Source organism: Uloborus diversus, chromosome 9, assembly GCF_026930045.1.
Source record: "Uloborus diversus isolate 005 chromosome 9, Udiv.v.3.1, whole genome shotgun sequence".
In the NCBI taxonomy this organism is placed as follows: Eukaryota; Metazoa; Arthropoda; class Arachnida; order Araneae; family Uloboridae; genus Uloborus; species Uloborus diversus.
In genome coordinates, this window is record NC_072739.1 from 93,336,147 (window position 1) to 93,355,855 (window position 19,709).

At 34.1% G+C, this 19,709-nt stretch overlaps 1 protein-coding gene across 1 annotated transcript; it reads left to right on the forward strand.

Annotated features, from left to right (window-relative positions):
• The first annotated feature begins 11,794 nt into the window (after window positions 1-11,794).
• LOC129229526 (dual specificity tyrosine-phosphorylation-regulated kinase 2-like) lies at window positions 11,795-14,148 on the forward strand. The gene has a single exon (XM_054863845.1). The coding sequence runs from the start codon at window positions 11,966-11,968 to the stop codon at window positions 13,622-13,624; it is 1,659 nt and encodes a 552-aa protein (XP_054719820.1). The 5' UTR covers window positions 11,795-11,965; the 3' UTR covers window positions 13,625-14,148.
• The last annotated feature ends 5,561 nt before the right edge of the window (window positions 14,149-19,709 follow it).

The window sequence follows — 19,709 nt, forward strand, 5'->3', positions numbered from 1 at the left end:
TCGGGCCCTGTTCATATGGCGTTGGAGCAAATTGATATTGAACAAGAAATTTAATCCATATTGCAGCCTGGTAATCTCTTGACATGTAGGCTCAATGTAGATTTGCTAGGAGGCAAGACTCAGGCAGAACATGGCCTCCTTTAGAGCAGTACCAATCATATACCTCAGCTTGTTCACGTCTCCAGTTTTTGAACCACAGTGTATTTCACACACAAAGCTGTCAAGGCTTGCATTCAAACGTTCACTTACTAGGCCAGTGCCAGTAATGTTTGAGACCAAAAAAATTTAGAACAGGATAAAACCTGTTCGAAAGGTAAGAAAATCTAATAACATTAATAGGAAAAATAAATTACGGGCGAGCTGAGTTAGGGAAGGGGGGTGTAGGGGTTTAAGGGGGGGGGATACGGTTTATCACGATTTCAGGAAAAACTAAGAATCCTATCGAAAAAAACTAAATTACAAAGTTGTTGGTAATAAAAAGATCTACAACTTTTGTGTTTGCACTTTTTTTCTATAACCTCAAAATTTATGCGAAAAATTTAAAAAACCGACTTTTTGGTTTTTTATTTTTATCTCCCACAAAAAAAAAAAATCACTAAATTTAATGAAAAGTTACCTTATTATGTCTCAAATACACTGGAATTTTTTGGATTTAAAATATTTATTTTTTCTTCTTATTTTGATTCAGTGGTAAAAAAGCATCAGAATTTTCAATCAAAAAATCTCACGTCAAAATATCTGATTTTTTTAAAAAATCGGAGCAAGTTTTTTTCGTTGGAATCTCTACTTTTTGATGGTATAAAAAACAATACACAATACTATGGAAACTTTTCGCAAAAAATGAAGAAAAAAAAAAAAAAAAAACTCGAATTGAAAAAAAAAATCATCACTATGTAAAATTTTAAGCTATTTATTAAAATTTGCACTTTAATTACACAAAAAAAGTATAGAACATTTATTTCGTTTAAAAAATACTTCATTTATTTTAACAAAACGCTTTATTATCTTATTATTTATCAATATTTAATCGTTAACTATAATCACATCCTTTACTTAGCCATTAGTTTTCGCTTCATTGATGACTTTTCTTTATCGTTATGCTCAACTATTGTTCTTGATTCCAGTAGATCTTCGAAATTTTCTAGATCATCATCATCTTCGTCTCCAATATTTTTTCCAGTCTGCATTAGTTCTTCATCCCCAATTTTGTTATTTAGTTTTTTTCGATAGGACTCTTAGTTTTTCCGGAAATCGTGATAAATCGTTCCCCCCCCTTAAACCTCCCTACACCCCCCTTCCCGAACTCAGCTCGCCCGTAATTTATTTTTCCTATTAATGTTATTAGATTTTCTTACCTTTCTAACTGGCTTTATCCTGTTCTAAATTTTTTCGACTTTTTTACCATTTTCAAAGCTATTGGCACTGGCCTATACGGTCCATTCTTCACCAAGGTTTTTAAAGGTTTCAATATAAAAGGATACGGTGACTATTATTTTGGATGGTCCCTTTTTACCTTTTCCATAAAACCTAGAAATGCGGTCACAACCTGTGAAATCTAAGTATAGCTTCCATCAGATCAACACTGGTGCATCCATCTTGAAGCTTAACTATTTGCTTAGAAACAACATTCTGAAGGAAGATCATCCGGTATTTAGCTTGCTTTCCCATTCGAACATAAACTTTGCAGTTCAGTTTATGAATGAACGCCATCAGAAGGAGAAGGACATCAGTGTCATCCGAATGAACAACTACTACAAGGATGTTGCTCTAACCAACATGTGAGGCATGTATTGCTATTCTTGTGTCAGCCTCTTCGACGTCGCAAGTTAGTTCCATGCATTCAGCAGTTGCATTTGATGTTATTTTCCAGAATTTCTTACCATTAGCGAAGAATAATTGTCTTCCCTGTAATTGACACTGTTACTGTAATTGACACATTTGTTTTCCACAAATCCAACAGGAACTGAATAAAGTTAGTTTTATTGGAGCTCACTGTAAGAAACTGTAGTCAAGACCTACTTTGAGGCCTCCTTTGATTACATACAATGCTGGGATCGTATCATCTTAATGATGCGCTCGCTCAAAATCTTTTATAAAATTAGTTTTCTACTTATCAAAAACTATATCTACTCTATTTCCAGGTTCATAAATTATCTTTTGGAAGATAATTTCGCCAATTTCGTTATATATCAGACCGTTAGGGATGTTAACTTTTCCAAGCAAGAAAACTTTTCAATCAAAAATACACGCTGTATTTTGTGGATACTCGAGTTCAACGGATACATTCTTTTTTACAACGTGCCACAATTGACTCTTAACCGCCTTCCTTGGAAAGAAGGAGTATGTCTATGCTCCGATGTCAACCTGCCATGCACTGACATCTGCAACTGCTTATGTGACAAACAAGAACTTGATGCAGATAATCACGACTTTATAAATGCTGGATAGTATGAGGAGATTGGGGATGAAGACAGCAACGATTTTCAAGCAATTAAAGTAAGAGAATCTAAAAAAACCTTCCTTTAATATTGTATCTTTTTAAAACTCAACATAATTATAGTTGAGGCAAACTTAACCTGGCAATGTCGTAATGTTGAGGATCAGCGTGTCCTTTACAATGCTACCAGGTTTGGTTTGCCCCAAGTATAGTTAAAAACTCACATTGTATACTTTTTTGAATAACTTTTTTAAATATTTTTTTTTATTTATTAAACGCAAGAAGTAATTTTTTTCTCTAGAAATTAACCAGCCGCTGTAGGCGGCATTGAGCCACCATAGATGGAGAAAGGGGTTTAGCGAGCGAATCGAGCAGAGGGCGGAGCCGCCAGTGTGTAATTAATTGCTGACCAACTTGTTGCATTTATTAAATGCAACAAGTCAGATTTTCTTTCAGTAGAAATTTCCACCCGCTGTAGGTTAGCGAGCGAATCGAGCAGAGGGTGGAGCCCCCAGTAAAAAATTGAAGGCTTTCATTTGAACTTTTTTCTGGTAAAAGTAACTCCAATTGACAAAAGGTCGAAACTAAAAAAATGATAATTTTAATGCTTTTTTTTCGCAATTACTGTACAAAAGCTACCGATTTCGATTTTCTCCTTAGCATATTTGTAATCTACGCAAAACACTGAAGAAAGTGACACCTCACCCAGCTTTATCGCAAAAATGACGCAATTTGTCGAAATTATGGGTGCTAGCTGATAGACTATTTTAAGTAAGAAACGGAAAAATACATGGAAAAGGATATCTTATCAAAACAGATGAGTTGGAAAATTTTTCTCTAAATGATTTGATCCTCAATGTTTAGACTGAAATCAAGTCTCTTTGTCAAAACAATTGCACGTGGATGAGCGAGAGGGCTATAGTTTTTACCAACAACGCTGTGCATTATCCTCATTATTTCCTTAATCCCTTTAACTCCTCAGGACTTCTCTTCATGCTTTTAAAATTAAAGGCGAAATCCTAATAATTAAATTACGCAACTTTAATTTGCCTAATCTATGCAATAGAATTGCACCAAAGTTAAAATCACTGCTAAATAATATGATTTAGAGTATTGTTCTTAAAGCACCACCAGCAGATCAGTTGGCTCATATTCCTTGTATCCCCATGCATATTTCCTTTTCCAATTATAAGTGATTACAATTTCCAATGAAATTTTTTATGCCATCACCATCATCAAATCTGAAGTTCATACGTACAACTTTACGATACTTAGTACAACGTTACATACGGGAAGATTGGATTGTTCAGTGGGAATTACAGTGAAATTCCGTTACAACGAATACCGATACAACGAAATTTCTGTTTCAACGAAATAAATTTTCGGTCCTGATTTAATATCCAATACATTTTTTGAATTCCGTTACAACGAAATTCTCGTTACATCGAACAAAATTTGCGGTCCCTTGAAGTTCGTTGTAACGGGATTTCACTGTATATATTAGTCTCTCTTTATCACGACATGAGGTAAATCAATTTGTTTCCAACATCATAAAAACGAAAAATGTTGCTTGCGATTAAATTTTAATTTAAAAACTACCTGAATAATATTCATTTAAGATAGATAGTTTATTAACACGAACAAGGTCGGGACGGAACCTAGTTTTAGTATAATTTAGACGCAGACGCTATCTGCTCTTCAACACTAAAATGTATAAGAAATGAAGGACTTTGTCAAAAAAATATATACATACTAGCAAAAATACCGGCGTTGCCTGGGTCAGTAATAATTGTGAGAAACAATCGCTACTTCCTTTCGTTTTCTGTTTTAACTGAAAGAACTCAAAACACACTGCTTTGATGTGATTAAAAATCGAGCTTCTTCCTTACCCATAAAAGTAAAATAGCAATAAGTATTCATTTAGAAACGAAAGTACGAATTGAAGCATATAAAAATTTGAAGAATTTCCAAAATATAAACTAACAAAAACGAAGATCATTAAAAAAAAAAAGTGCACTTTATTTAATTAAATAGTACAGATACAGACAGACACACACACACACACACACACACACACACACACACACACACACACACACACACACACACACACACACACACACACAAGCTCTCTACTGCTTCCCTAAGTGTGCAAAAATTAGTTTCCAAATGCTTAAATGACTTTAAACTCATGTTTTCTCCGGAGAAGCCTTGATTCAAAATTTTCATTATGATTACTTTTAATATTGCTGTTGTAAGGCAACGGATTTTCGTAACAACGGGTTTTATATTTAATCATTGAATGGAGAAATTACATGACATTTACCGTTTTTCATCATAACGTTTTTAAACTAAGTTCTTTAGGAAAAAATTATAGCCTAAGTTGCTCCCTGATAATGTCGCTATCTATGGTGAAAAAATGATTGAAATCGGTCCAGTAGTTTTGAAGATTACCCCGGACATACATACACACATACAGAAGTAGCCATTTATGTATGAAGATAAAAATAATTGAGCAATTTGGTCTTTAAACTGAAATGCATTTTTTTCATGCGTTTCGTCAAACATTTTTTAAACTTCAGTTTCATTTTATTTGCTTCCCACCTTGTCTAGTGGTCAGAAGTCTGATTGCGACGGAGTGATCCCGGGTTCGAATCCCAGTTTGGGCATGGATGTACTTTCTCGGTCCTGCCCTGTCTTTGTCGTTTCTTTGTGTAAATGCGTTGTTGTGCTGTGAATGGTTGCCTACCCTATAAACGGCCCCTTATGGCTGTGTGCACCGTGGAAGTCAGACGTCACACCAAATTACGGTTCAGTTGGAAAAGTGAAGCAGCGCACCCCAAGCTAAGTGGCACGTGAAACAACATTTTTTTTTTTTTTTTTTTGACATTTTCATCAGGGGTGGAAAATTCTTTAGAAACCCTTTTGGAAATCCTGGTCTTGGGTCTGGTGACCGCTAATTTTGCCGTTTACAACGTATCCTTTCTGAACTAAATAAAAACAAAAACTAATGCAAACTCTTAAGAGCAAACTATGTATCCCAATGATCTTAATCAATGCAAGCAACCGCAGTAAATAAATATTTTTAATGCACATAACTTTTCCACACAGACTACTTGACACGTTTACGGGTTCAAGTGCGTGGTATCTTGATGAAATAACCGCTCGTGAAAGTAAAAGTTCAAATCGCTGAACCCACCTCACAAAAATCGAGTTTTATCCGAAAAGCGTGGGGTGTAACTCCTGTAGGTTGAGCATATGAACTGGTTCTTTCAGCAAGTTTTTCGTTTTATTTATGTGCTTTCCCTTTTTCTCTTTCCTTTCTTCTACTCGAGAGTAATTATTATCGTCTGCGTTTGATAACCCGATAAAGTGGCTTATCTCAACCCTTATGAGAGAATTTTTTTAAGACAAGAATTATTACTTAATTCTTTGTTTGGATTATAGCATTAAGAAAAAGGTGTTGGACGTAGTAAAGGAGTTATCATAACGCAGGACGTGCCTAAGTTGGAGGAAATTTTCCCGTCGTTGAAATTGCTGTTGCCATTTTGGCTCCTCATTCTTTGATTTTAAGTTTTTGTGGGAACTTTTTTCAAGGAACTGTTAATTTATTAGCTGGAATATTTTACTTTTAAGTAGCTTTTTCACTTACTTGATGATTTTTTTTTCCTTCAGTTTAATGGAAAACTTAGTCTTCTTGTTTAATGTCTTGTTTTGTTCAAAAAACAAACATTCTGTTTTCAACTTCATTGAAAACGTGCCCAGCGTTTCACGTTTACGTGACGATAATTTTGCACCACAGAACCAGACGGATTAAGTACAAAAATTGTAATTTTCTGTTTATTAGTACATTGTATGTAGAATCTTATTCCGCTTCGAGCCATGTGAACGTAATCAGGGCCGGATTAACGTCTATTTACGCCCCTAGGCCAAACTTAGAGATTACACCCTCCTACTCCCTTCACATATTCGAAGTGTATCGAAATCGTATCCCCTCCCCCCTCTTCTTTCTCAGAGGCGTAGCAGCGTCCGGGAGATAAGTGAAAATTTCGCGCCCCTTCCCCAGTTTGAAAATCAAGGGATGGGTTTCATTTTCAATTTTCCCATGGTTAATGTTCAAAAAGGGGGGGGGGCTGTGGATTTGCCGGTGCACTCCAGAAATTTGCCAAAATTGACGCTTCAGAAATGCAATTTTAGGCCATTTAACTCGAAGTAACGGTCATCTTTGATGATGTTAGAGAAAGGGATCGGTTAGGGAACTCTCCCCCTCCCTTTTCGAAATTAAAGTCATAAAACTAAGTTTTTGAAAAACTTTAATGATGCTGGGAGACAACGAAGAAATTTAGGTCCTAAAACAATTTTAGAGGATTTTTTTTTTGATGAGCGGGTTGCTTTAGCAAGGAACTTATTTGAAATTAAAGACTGCAACATTCGAAGACATCTTTTATGATGTTAGGGAAATGGATGGGGTTAAGCCATTCTCCCCCAGAAAGTTTTCGAAATTAAAAACCTAAATACTTTATTGTGAGCCATCTTTAATAACAAAAGGAGGAGGGATGGAATTGGGTAACTCTCTTCCGTAAATTTTTCGAATTTAAAGTCCTAAAAACAAAGCTTTAGACAATTTTAATAATGTTGGAGAAAGGCTGAACTCTGCAGCTATCCGGATTTTTTTTTTCTTTTTTTTTCTAAATTCAGGTCCTAATCTTAGGCGATTTTAAATGAGTTGGAGAAGGGGGGAGGGGATACTGAAGTCAAGGTCACTTCCCTGGAAAATCTTTGGGCTTGAGGACTTAAAAACAAAGTTTTAGACGATCTGTTATGATATGAAGCCTTTGAAAAAAAAAAAACTCTAAATATGCATTTGTAGGACTTCTAATGCATCTGATGGTGCTGGGTAAAGGGATTGGGTTTGAGGACTCTTTTCCGGAAAATTTTCGAAATTTTAGACCATCTTCAAAATGTTAAGAAGAGGAGGGGGACCCTCCTGCACAGATGTTCAAAAGTTGAGGTCCTATGAAAAAAAATCTCGATAATGTTCGGAAAATATAGAAACACTCGGAAACTTTTTGAAACTAACGTTTCATAAAAAGCAAACTCAGAAAAACTTTGAAGATGCTAGTAGAAGTGGGTTGGGGGAATCTCTTCTGTAATTTTTTTCTGAAATTAAATTTATAAAATTCGCAATTTTAGGTTACCTTTGGTGACGTAACATGATGGGATTAGGCTCAGAAAACGCCTCCCTCCCCACATTGCTTCGTCCCGAAATTTTCATTCATTTCTTAAAATATATTATCAAACATCTTGCCTCAATTTTTTTTTCAAAAACATTTAACTGTTTTGGTTTTCCATTGTGAAATTTTCAAATTTTCCGCCTCAAAATTTTTATTTGTTTGGAACAAATGTCTGTAGCCCAAGGAAAAAGCTTTTACCGGTTTGAGCTGAGATGATATTTAGCAGTGATATCTGAAGTATTTTTTCCCCTTTTTATTTACATTTAGATATCATGACTCTTGAATTCCTTGATAGTTTCATTTTTTACCTTGAAAATATTTAAAACTGCTGGTCTCTCTCTGTAAATATATTTAATTTTTCTTTTATTTTTATCAACTTTGTTGTGATGTAGATGATGTTTTGAAAAAAAAAATATTCAGAAAAATAATATGTTGGAAGTGAAACCCAATAACAGAGGTAATTATGAAGGAAAAGATAGAAAATTCTGTAAAAGAAATTATTTATTAGGAAACTTGTATGCAATGCTTAGTGTGGAGAACTAAAGCAGACTATGGTGAATATTTTGTGTACAAAATAGGGGATATTATTGGCAAAGGCCGCAGGAGGTCACTGTGAACTCCCCAAAATTTCCTTATGCGTCAAACAATGTCTGACAGTTTGGAGACAACATAAAAATATTCTTTAAAGGGATGTCTATTGTCTGTTTTCGTTAGATTTTGCTACACGTGCAATTATGCATATTCGTGTTTTGTCATTCCGTAAAATTTGAAACTTCATTCGGTAAATTAATAATTTCATCCCTTCAAAAATTTAAGCTTCGGGCGCCGCTAATTATTGACTGTCAAAACTAAACATGAACTAATAAATTATTAATTGCAAAACATATACTTATTGACATGATTTAAAGACATCAAGAGAAAAATTGTTTCATAAACAAGTTTTTTACATTGAACACTTTCTATATCATAGCTTTACCGAATTTTGAAATCATTGTTCAAATCAAAGATATTGAACATTTAGTGTCACCGGGTTTTGAAAACCAGTGAGTGGGGGTGCTCAAACACCGAGCACAATGGACCAAACAAGGGCAATTTTTCAGAGCGTATAACTCTCAAGAAAATGTGCTTCAGTTTTATAAACAGAAACACTAGGCGGAAAATATCTTATTTTACTTCGGGTTTTTACCACAAAAAAATTTTACGAGAAAAAATAAATAAATTAAAATAAAATAAAGTAAAATAGAATGAATTAAATTAAAGCAGAGAAAATTTTAGTGAGAATCAAAACACAAATAGTTTAGGAACGAAAACACAACAGTATAATTTGTTCTTTTTGTTAAGCTTAGCTAAATATTTAAAAATTCGTTCCTTTTTGTATTTCCTCTTTTTTCTGCTTGTATAAAAAGGTTTTCATCAGTTTTCTGCTGATAGTGGGGGTGCCGGCACCCCCGCAAATATTGGGGGGGGGGGTTGCTGGAGCATCGCAGCGCCCTCGGAGTCGACGCCCCTAGAAAATTATCTGTTTTGACCAGAAACAGTACCTAGACTCAAGCATTACGCCCCCTCTCCTCTAATTGCTTTTTTCTGCTCAGTGGTAAGGTCCCAATCAGTTCTAGCTGTATTTTTACTGTCCAAATACTAGCATGCCACTTTCCTTTTATTTTTCTAATGAGCTGTTCATTTTTTTCTCCTCCTGGATATGCGCCCTTTTTAGCTTGCGCCCCTAGGCCAGGGCCTAGGTTGGCCTATTGGGTAATCCGGGCTTGAACGTAATTCTAAAAAATAAAATTAATTCGAATTATGTCATCTTGAATTCAAATTATGTTTTTCGCAATCACGAGTGTGTGTGTGTATGTAGGCGTGTGTGTTTGTGTGTGTGGGGGGGGGGGTATGTGTGTTTGTGTGTAGGGCGTAGGTGTGTGTAGGCATGTGTGTTTGTGTCTGTGTGCAGGCATGAGTGTTGGTAGTAGTGTGTATGAGTGAGTGTTTGTGTGCGTGGGGACGGGGTATATCTATTTGTGTGTGTAGGCATATGTGTTTGTGTCTGTGTGGGTAGTTGTGTATATGTGTGTGTGTATGTGTAGGTGTCTGTATGTATGCGTGTGTGTATGTGTTTGTGTATGTGTGTGTAGGTGTATGTGTGTGTATGTGTGTGTGCGTGTAGTTGTGTATGTATGCGCATGTGTGTAGGATATGGATGCAACCTGGAGGCGGTTTTCGCTATACGAGCAGCATCGTGAGGAGCCGGTCGACGGTGATGCAGCAGAGGGTGCTGGCGGGAAAATAAAATGATAGTACATCAAAACAGTCAAATGAAAGCAATAAGCAATTGTGATTGCTCAAAAAAATTAAAAATAAATATTTTTCAATGTGTCTTCGTCAGCAGGTGAGCCCCGAACTTATATTTTTGGGAGGAGGAAAATTTTCAGTTTACTGATGACACCGAATTTTACCGAACGGTAAAGTACGAGCACGCACACATACCTACCCAGGCCCGGATCTGCGTATCCGCAGACTCCGTCGTGCTGGGGGGGGGGGGGACTCCTTAAAGGGGGCCCAACGGCCCAAGAAGTTGAAAACATTTTTTTTTTTTTTTTGAGTAGCACTAAGACTTTAACATTGCAAATATGCACTGCTGGCCTCTGGGAAGGGGTTCTACATACTTTGTTGGGGGGGGGGGGGGGCAAAATTTATAGATCCGTGCCTAGTCTGAAGGTTGGGATGGGATTTTAATATTTTTCTAAATTTAATGAGCTCTTTACTAAAAATATTTTTTTACGTGGGATTTTTATTGTTTCAATCTGATTCTTATTAACAGAAGCTAAAACTTCTCGTACCAAATAAAATTACGAAGCAATCTTCGGGGTTTTGGTGAGCGGCAGTGCGCAGGGGGCCTAACGTCCCCTGTCTGTGAAAAATCCATGTGTGCTCTGGAAAATGTTTCCTTTGTGTGTTTTATATGTTTTTTTTTTTTTTTTTATGAAATGAAGCTTTTAAAATAAATTCCAAATTTTATATATATATATATATATATATATATATATATATATATATATATATATTTTTTTTTTTTTTTGGATTTTGTCCTTTTAAACGCCAGTGAAGGGAAATCGATAATGTATGAACACAACGTCCGCGTACAATTTTTTTTCACGTTATGAGTTGGCTCGAGCTCCCCCTCTAAATATTAGCATTTCTAATTTTTAAAGCAAATTTTGCACATAAATATCAAAACATTTCAACGAAAGCCATATTTAATGATAACAGTTTTTTAAAATACCTTTACTTGAAAATTTAACCATAATTTTATCCTGCAATGAAATTACTTTCAGAATTGTAACAATATATTTTAGGTAGCAGATCATTTTAGTTGGAAGCATAATGCTCTTAAGTGCCACTAATTATTTTAAAAAAATGTCCAACAGTATAATAAGGACAACACCTAAAAATACCCATTATGATGAGGACGACAGATCCGAAAAACCCTCATCGGAATAAAGTAACAAGGAAAAATTTTGGTACACAGTGAGAAAAAAAATTCAAAAAATGAAAGTTTTAAACTTAAAAAATAGTTCAGCACCTCCTCTGAAATTACACGTCTGGGCACCTATGTTTGTAATCCAAAGCTTTCTCTTAGTTTGAACAAATCCATTTTTATCCATTTTTATTTTAAAATTTGTTTGCAAGTTTTTGTAATGATATTTAACCATATGCTTTAAATACCACAAATAAAAAAATAAAACTAAAAGACATCGTAATTTTCTTGAAACAGTTTTTGGTTCTCTGTCTGAGAGAGGGTAATGACATAAACATGACTAAAAAAATGTGGCTCCTTAGCATTTTCCACAAAAACATTTCACGAGATATTTCCATGTCTTCGCTTGAGCAGTGCCTGCCAATTAAATTTCTTCACGCTCTCCTTTAAAGAATTTCAACTCTATGATCAGCTGATTAAGCCACTTTTCTGGTAGACGATTGAAATAAACTCTTCCCTTATTGGTCGTTGACGCATGACGTGCAGTGACGTAGGCCTGGGTAACAACGGAGCGTAGCAACAGTCAGTTGCCTCTGAGAGCAGCGACCCGAGTGATCGCATTGAAGAGAAGTGGCTGTCTGAGCTCATTGTGTTGTATGTGTTTGCGTGTTCTATCAGTTTTGAAAGAGAAGAAGTTTCACCAATGTCATTATACGCTGTCGGAGTCAGCTGTAAAAAGTTTTGTGTGCCCAAAGAACGCTTTAAATGTAAAAGTGTCGCTTTTTATTGTGAAAACGCTGGAGTTTGACTCGTTATTGTATGCGAGTGGTGAATGCTAGCATGCCCTTGTCGCGGACAAAGTCGTTGATCACCAATGGAACTACGATATCTCCCTGCAACGATTCTTTTCTGCCACAGATCAACGGTAAAAATGGCCCCAGCCTGTGCTCGGAGAAAAACGATTCGATTTCGCGATATAAACAAGCTAGTCGGGTGTTTCAAAATGGCGTCACGGATAACTCGGCGCAACTTCCAGACGTTTGTCCTAACTCAAACGGCAGCAACGATCAATTGAGCAACAAAAACTCAAAGCCTACGAAGAGTCTGGGTGCCTCGCCGCAGCAGGTAATGAAGTTGTATATGCACAAGCTTACTCCTTACGAGCACCACGAAATATTTTCATATCAGCAAGTGTATTTCCTAGGGGCCAACGCCAAAAAGCGATTGGGCGTCATCGGAGCTCCCAACAATAGCGGGTATGATGATGAACAAGGTTCCTATATGCATACACCTCATGACCACATAGCATACAGATATGAAATGATTAAAATCATTGGCAAAGGCAGCTTTGGTCAAGTAATCAAAGCTTATGACCACAAAAATCATCAAAATGTTGCTCTCAAAATAGTGCGTAACGAGAAAAGATTTCACAGGCAAGCCCAAGAAGAAATAAGAATATTAGATCATTTAAGAAAGCAAGATAAAGATAACACAATGAATATAGTTCACATGCTGGAACATTTTACATTCCGTAACCACATGTGCATAACGTTTGAACTTCTCAGTATTAATTTGTATGAATTGATTAAGAAAAACAAATTTCAAGGTTTTAATATACAACTGGTGCGGAAATTTGCTCATTCTCTGCTCCAGTGCTTAGATGTTCTGTATCGAAACAAAGTCATCCACTGTGATCTTAAACCCGAGAACGTGCTGTTGAAACAGCCCGGTCGCAGCGGGATTAAAGTGATAGATTTCGGATCTAGTTGTTACGAAAATCAGAGGGTGTATTCTTACATTCAGTCAAGGTTTTACCGTGCACCCGAGGTAATTCTTGGCGGTAAATATGGAATGGCCATCGATATGTGGAGTTTGGGGTGCATACTTGCCGAGCTTCTTACGGGTTATCCGTTGCTCCCTGGCGAAGATGAAGCCGATCAGTTGGCGTGCATAGTTGAGCTGATTGGCATGCCTCCTCCCAAACTATTAGAGCAATCCAAGCGGGCCAAAACTTTCATAAGCTCAAAAGGTCATCCTCGCTACTGCACCTCAAGTACACTGCCCGATGGAACCATCGTACTGAATGGTGGCCGATCTCGCCGTGGAAAGTTACGTGGACCTCCAGGCAGTCGTGAATGGTCAACTGCTCTAAAAGGCTGTGATGATATATTATTTATTGACTTCCTAAAGCAGTGTTTAGAATGGGATCCTAGTGTACGAATCACACCCCCGGCAGCGTTGAGACATGGGTGGCTTCGCAGGAGGCTGCCCAAAGCTCCTGAAAATTCTGTGTGTGAAACTGGTTCTAAAACTCTCATGCTTCAAACGGTGGGTTCCGCTCGTACTAGCATCATAGCAAAAATGAACACAATCGGCGGTACCAAAGCTCGGACAGTAGTGACTACCATAGGGGATGATATGAGTGCTACCCTAAATTCTCATAGCAAATTACCACAAATTGGAAATTCTGTTACTTGATCTTATTTCTCCTTAGGAATGAAACTTTAATTATGTGATCATTGGATAAAAAAAGACTTTTAAATTAACATGAGAGTTTGTTATCTGTGGTAGCATCCTGCCTGTGTCGACTCAATTGCAGGTAAAATGCTATTAACTTTAACATACTTTAATTTGTTTTGTGGTCATTATTCGGCGTGTGAGCTATTTAACACTGCCACTAGATCTTTTAAATCTTTAATGCATTTATGCTTTTTACATGTTTTGTTCAAATGAAATATTCTTAAATTTATTTTGTTTTAATCGTAATTCTTGATTCACATTTACTAGTTTTTTCTACAAATGGATGATTTTCTTGCACTTATCGCCAAATTGCTCCCATCAGTCTATTCCAGAGATTTTTTTAAGTATAAATTTTATAATATTGTTAGTATTTTACTTACAAAATGAGCTTTTTTTTTAAAATTAAAATCTTTATTTGGGAATATTCTATTTTATTTAAAAGACAAATGTATAAAATTCTTCTTGCTGAATCTTAAATAGATTTTTACCTAACATTTTAAATTTATTGTGTTTGACTTTAAATTAAGCCTATTAATTTAATCAATTATATTGAACATTAACCTGTTTACAGTTGATAAATTTTATTGTTTTTTAGCAGAATGTACTGATTGTAAAGTTTCATAGGTTATTTTAATATTTTTAAGAATAATCTTCATAATTTTAACAGAATTGTTCATGTTTTTAGATTCTGATTTTAAATTGTGATAAAATGTGAATGTCAATAATCAGACAAAAGGAGATTTGAATTTATTCCTCTAAAATTTAAATTCTATTTGTAATCTAATGTATTTTAATTTAGCTCACTTTATATTATATTGAAATGTGCTTTATTAAAAATGAATAAAATTATATTTATCAATTAGTTTTTGTGCTTAAGATAACAAAATACATTAAATTTCATTCTTGTTTTCAGAATTTAATTCAATATTTTGTTTAATATCAGCTTTTGTCCCATTTTAATTAAATTATTTTAAATTATCAACAATGTTTTCATTTTGATTGTTTGGTTAAAAATCTTTTGTTTCTATTTTGTTCTAAAATTCATACTTTTCAAGGACATGGCCTTAGTAATGCTTTTATACTTTTTATGATGTTAATGTTTCGAGTTATGTTATTTTCCGTGCCAAGAATTTATTAAATGAACAGTGTTTATTTGCTGCTTAATTAACCTGATTTTCCTCTTTCACTAACTTGTTGTTAAATGTTAAATATTAGTCTGATTTTTGAGGACTAATTCAAAGATTATTCCGGATTTTTAATGCATTAACAAGCATACATAAATATGTTTATGTAATGCATTGTTAAAATATTCTAATGAGGTACATCATTTTAAGAAGTCTAGTGAAATTTGTTTTAAAAAGTGAAACATGCTCGTTAGTGACATAGGCCTACACGAAGAATTAAAATTAGGCATGTGTTTACAGTATGTGTATAAAAGGCCCTAATCTCTTAATGTTGTAAAAACTGGATGTGTAATAGATATTGTGGACATTCAGAGCATAAATTTTACCAATATCAATATTAACAACCTAACGTTAATGGAAGCTTCAGGATGATGTTTAGAATAAATTATGAGGCTTTTGAGATCCCGAGCTTCAATTTGATTTTAATTAGATTTTTTTTAATTTAGATTTTTTTTTAAATTTACATATATTTTCTTTATTTTTGCAGTTGCTCTTAGATTTCAGGGGGTCCCAAAATCTCCTTAATTTATCATGCTAGTTAAAATAAATAATAATTTCACTCAGAATCTAGAGTAGAATGATGTCATTGATATTTTTGCAAAAGCAAAGACTAGGAAAAAAATCTATTTGTTGATAAAAATTCCCCTTAAAAAATTGATCTCTTTGCAAATCTCAAAACCACTCCAAGTTCAGTCTGTATTTAGTATTAAAAGTTTTATCATAAATGCCTTTGATATTTACAGTAAACTGGCAAAGTAACCCCTTCTTATATATTTATCGTATACTGTATCTCTTCTACTTTTAAAAACGTTGTGATAAGAAGTTACCACCAAATTTAACATGGTTGTGTTGTGTTAATACGCAAGTATCGAAATATTTTATAGCTTCAGAATAAGCGGAAATATGGGGGAAGGGGGGAGGGACAAAATGAATTTCGTGCACAGGTCTTCAAAATTCTTAGTTTGGTTCTGGGGGGAAGGAGCTGAAATACAAATGAACCCCATGTCCAATATCAGAATGATCAGGCTCTGGTGACGTACCAAATAGACCGCTTTTTCCGCATTCCCCTCCTACTACAGCACTGAACGGATATTTTACAGAACAGATATTTATATTTTTAAGGTGGGAGTGCAAACGTGCTTTTTTGAACATAACGTATAAGTTTGCATAAGCACAAAACTACCTGTAAGATTTAGTGGTTAAAAGAAAAACATATTTGAACAGAGTAATGTTAATTAAGCATTACCAATGATAAAATTTGAATTTTCATGCTAGTAAATTTAAGTTTGTAGTATGCATATGCAATGCAGGGTAAATTTGAAAAATGAGGGAATAAAATTTTTTGGTATTCTTTTCAGTTTGGTGACTTCTAAAAAACTTACTTATTCAATTTGTCTGGTAATTTAGAGACAGTACAGCCATTTAATCAAACCTGTCTCTCTCTAACTTTGGAGAACAGAAGAATAATTTGAGATACAGAGGTTTTGATAAAGTTATAAAAATAAACAATTTAAGAGCAAAGTCAAACTTAACACATTGTTTTGTATTTATACTGTTGAACATTTTTGCTCTCTGACTTATTTGGATTATATACTAAATTTAAGCATATCTTTTAGGAGAGGATTATATTTCGATGATTAGCGTACCAAAACTTTGAGATCTTCCCTTTATCCTCAATCAAAACAATTTAAACATTAGAACAGCATAAACCAAGAGAACAACTTCTCAATGACTCGAAAGTAAAACTCATGAAGGTTTTTTATTGTTCAACAATACAATACCCCCTCATCCTTAGTTTCAAGTTAACAGAATTCCTTGAAATCTTACTCATTCAACATTTTTCTTATGCTGCATATCAACACCAGACTCATAGGATTATAATACTGCCAATATTTTTAAAAAATGCTTTATCTCTTCAAGTTTTTCTGTTCATAAATATGACTAGGGATTAAAATGACAATGCAGCTGGAATTCAAGATAAAGAGGGTTTTGGTAAAATTCATTCGAGATCAACATGGGGAAAACTTTGAATTTATGCCATAAATACTGGGATATTGGAAGAATTTGACATATGAGGCAGCGAGAAGCAAAGGGATGCAAGTGGACATTTTCAAGTTTCAAGTAAAACGCGTTTAAAGATAAGGTCCTAGGTAGGCTTTTATTGAAAAGATTTTCTAAATCATGCTGAATAACGGCACCTACCAGGGCTACTAGTATTATCTCTTGCCCCAAGAGATAGGAGAGGCTCACCTAGCCTTTGTACTGGTATCTCCAAATTTTTAATTTTGCCACTTGCATCCCACTGCCTCATATGATGGTTTTCAAGATAGGCAAGTTTGAGATAAACAGGTTCCACTGTATTGCAATTACTTGTATTTTTTATATTATATCTTCATTAGATGTAGGGATGAGCAATTGTTCATGCTCATATTTTACCATTCATTGAAGTTCAGAGTTTCATTCAGTAAATTGAAAATTTTACCCTTCTCAAAAATTTAAGTTTGGGGCACCCCCCGGTTTTAGGTACATCACAGCAGTGTTCTTATTGGCAAAATTTTTCCATTTATTTATTGTTGCCATGTTTGAGCAGAGTTATATAAAAATTACTTATTTAGTAATACCATACATAATTTGTGTTTTTTATGGACTTGAAAACAGAACCTCAAACAAGACTTAAAATTCCATCAAATAAATATTGATCCACTAAATAATTGGTACTTTTTCATGGCACATTTTTTTTATTTTTGACAATTTTAATTTATTTATTGCTTTTGCAAACAGAAAGTTTCAGCGTTTGCAACATTCAATTCTAGGGTATACTTGCAGTTGTCGCAAATCGCTAACTTCAATTTTCCATTGTCACCATGGTAGAAAGTAGTACCTTTAATGGAAAAGTATGGAATACCTACATTTTGTCATTAAAAGTAAAATAATCAGTCTAACAAAAAAATAAAAAAGAAAAACTTTTTAATAACATGCAATATCTCATTTAAGTAATTTGCAAACACATCTTTCATTGATCCATTAACTTTTATAATAATTGGCAAAATAAATGTATGAAGTTGTAAATAAACCTTCAAAGTTCCATTAAAATGTAAGATTAAAAAAAGAGGAGCTAACATAGTGTGGTGACTAAACACAATTTTTCGATTTTTGCCAATGTAGAAATTAACAAGTTACCAAGGCCACCTTTTACGAAAAAGTAGCAAATATAGTTATTGTACTTCAGATTTAAAATTTGAAGGTACCAACAAATTAATCTGTCCAGTGTGTTTATCCACAAATCGCCTTAACTATAACAATTTTATTACCATGAGAATCTAACTGGAACTTTTGTAACTTCAGCATGTTTTTCTTCTGCATGGAAATATTGCGATAACTGAAGCTTTTGTCAATTTTAGAGTTTGTAGTCAAATGTTCTGTGTTACAAATTCAATGAAATTCTGCTTGTAATTTAGTATAATAATGAGAAAATCTCAACTACTAAAATATCCTTAGTCTACAAGCAAAGTTAATGAAGAAAAAATCTGCATCCTTCATTTATCTACCCCTTCTCTAAAAGTTCTAAACAGAGATTTCGTAACAAAATATTAAGTAAAAAGAATTTTTTTTTTAAAGAAATTAACTTTGAAATACTGAAAAATTGATTGAGTAGGATGTACAATTTGATGTGAGTTATCATTGAATGACCTGGTCAAGTTCAATTCAGTACCTCCTATAACAGAAATAACCTTTTTTATGTAATTTAATTAGTAGGATTTAAAGCTGGTTTTCGAATAGGTTGAAGTTTGCATTCGTCAGTTGATCTTGTATTTTAGTGTTGACCCTTAAATATATCGTCACCTCAGAGCAACAGTAAGATATTCCCTTGAGTTATCGACCCATTTCCCCTCAGGAAAATTTGAAATGATTGACCTTTTTACATGATACTGAATAAATGTAACTGAAACTATAATGGTCCATCTAGTCTATTGAACTGTACTGTAGTGTACATGTTACAAAAATATCATACATTGATTTCTTTATTAATTTTATTTTTTTGAAAATTCAACAATTTTTAACAATACTATTTTAGCATGTAAAATTTAGTAAGTGCGTATTTCATATTGTGTTTTTCTGTCTTAGCTTTTGTTTGTCTCTTTTCTGTTTGTATGCACTGCATTTAAAGTCTTTCTCTTGGTTCATTCTTTCCTAACTTTCCATTTGACCAAATTTTTGGCTCTATTTCAAAATTGCTTTAAATGCTAATGCATACACAAACAGGTGTATATATTTCTTGCTAGCAACAGTAGTGTAAAACTTCAAAAATTTGAAGAAAAGCATTTAATTATTTAAAAACTTATCTTCGTGCTTTTCCTTGCCATAACACCAACTTTAAGCTAATTTCTATAACATTGTGTGGTGTAGTGCTGTTTGCTGTATAAATGATCTAATCAATACATCATTAAAATTTCATAATTGAAAAGAAAAATTTTCGAACTTTTAAGTAGTTAATAATTTATACTAAAAAATCAACCAGTAAACATCTTCATCTTTGCCATTTATCGTAGCAAAATCCCATTACAGCAAATACCTATACAACAAAAGAAATATCCGTTTCAATGAAATAAATGTTCAGCCCTGTTTCAATTGCCAATGCATTGCTTGAATCCCAATTACACAGCTGAATTCTTATTTTATTTGCAAACAAAATTTGCAATAACTTGAAGTTTGTTGTAACAGGATTTAACTGTATTTTAATAAACTACTCAGTTAAAAATAGCACTGTGTAAAAAATCTTGATTTTCTTCATAGCTTTTTTTTTTCGGTTTGAGATGTGCCGCTATTGTGAGGGGTGTGAGTGATACGTATGTATAATA

Bases quoted from the DNA above. Each gene is read 5' to 3' on its own strand.
- LOC129229526 (XM_054863845.1), top strand. From the start codon at position 11,966: ATGCGAGTGGTGAATGCTAGCATGCCCTTGTCGCGGACAAAGTCGTTG.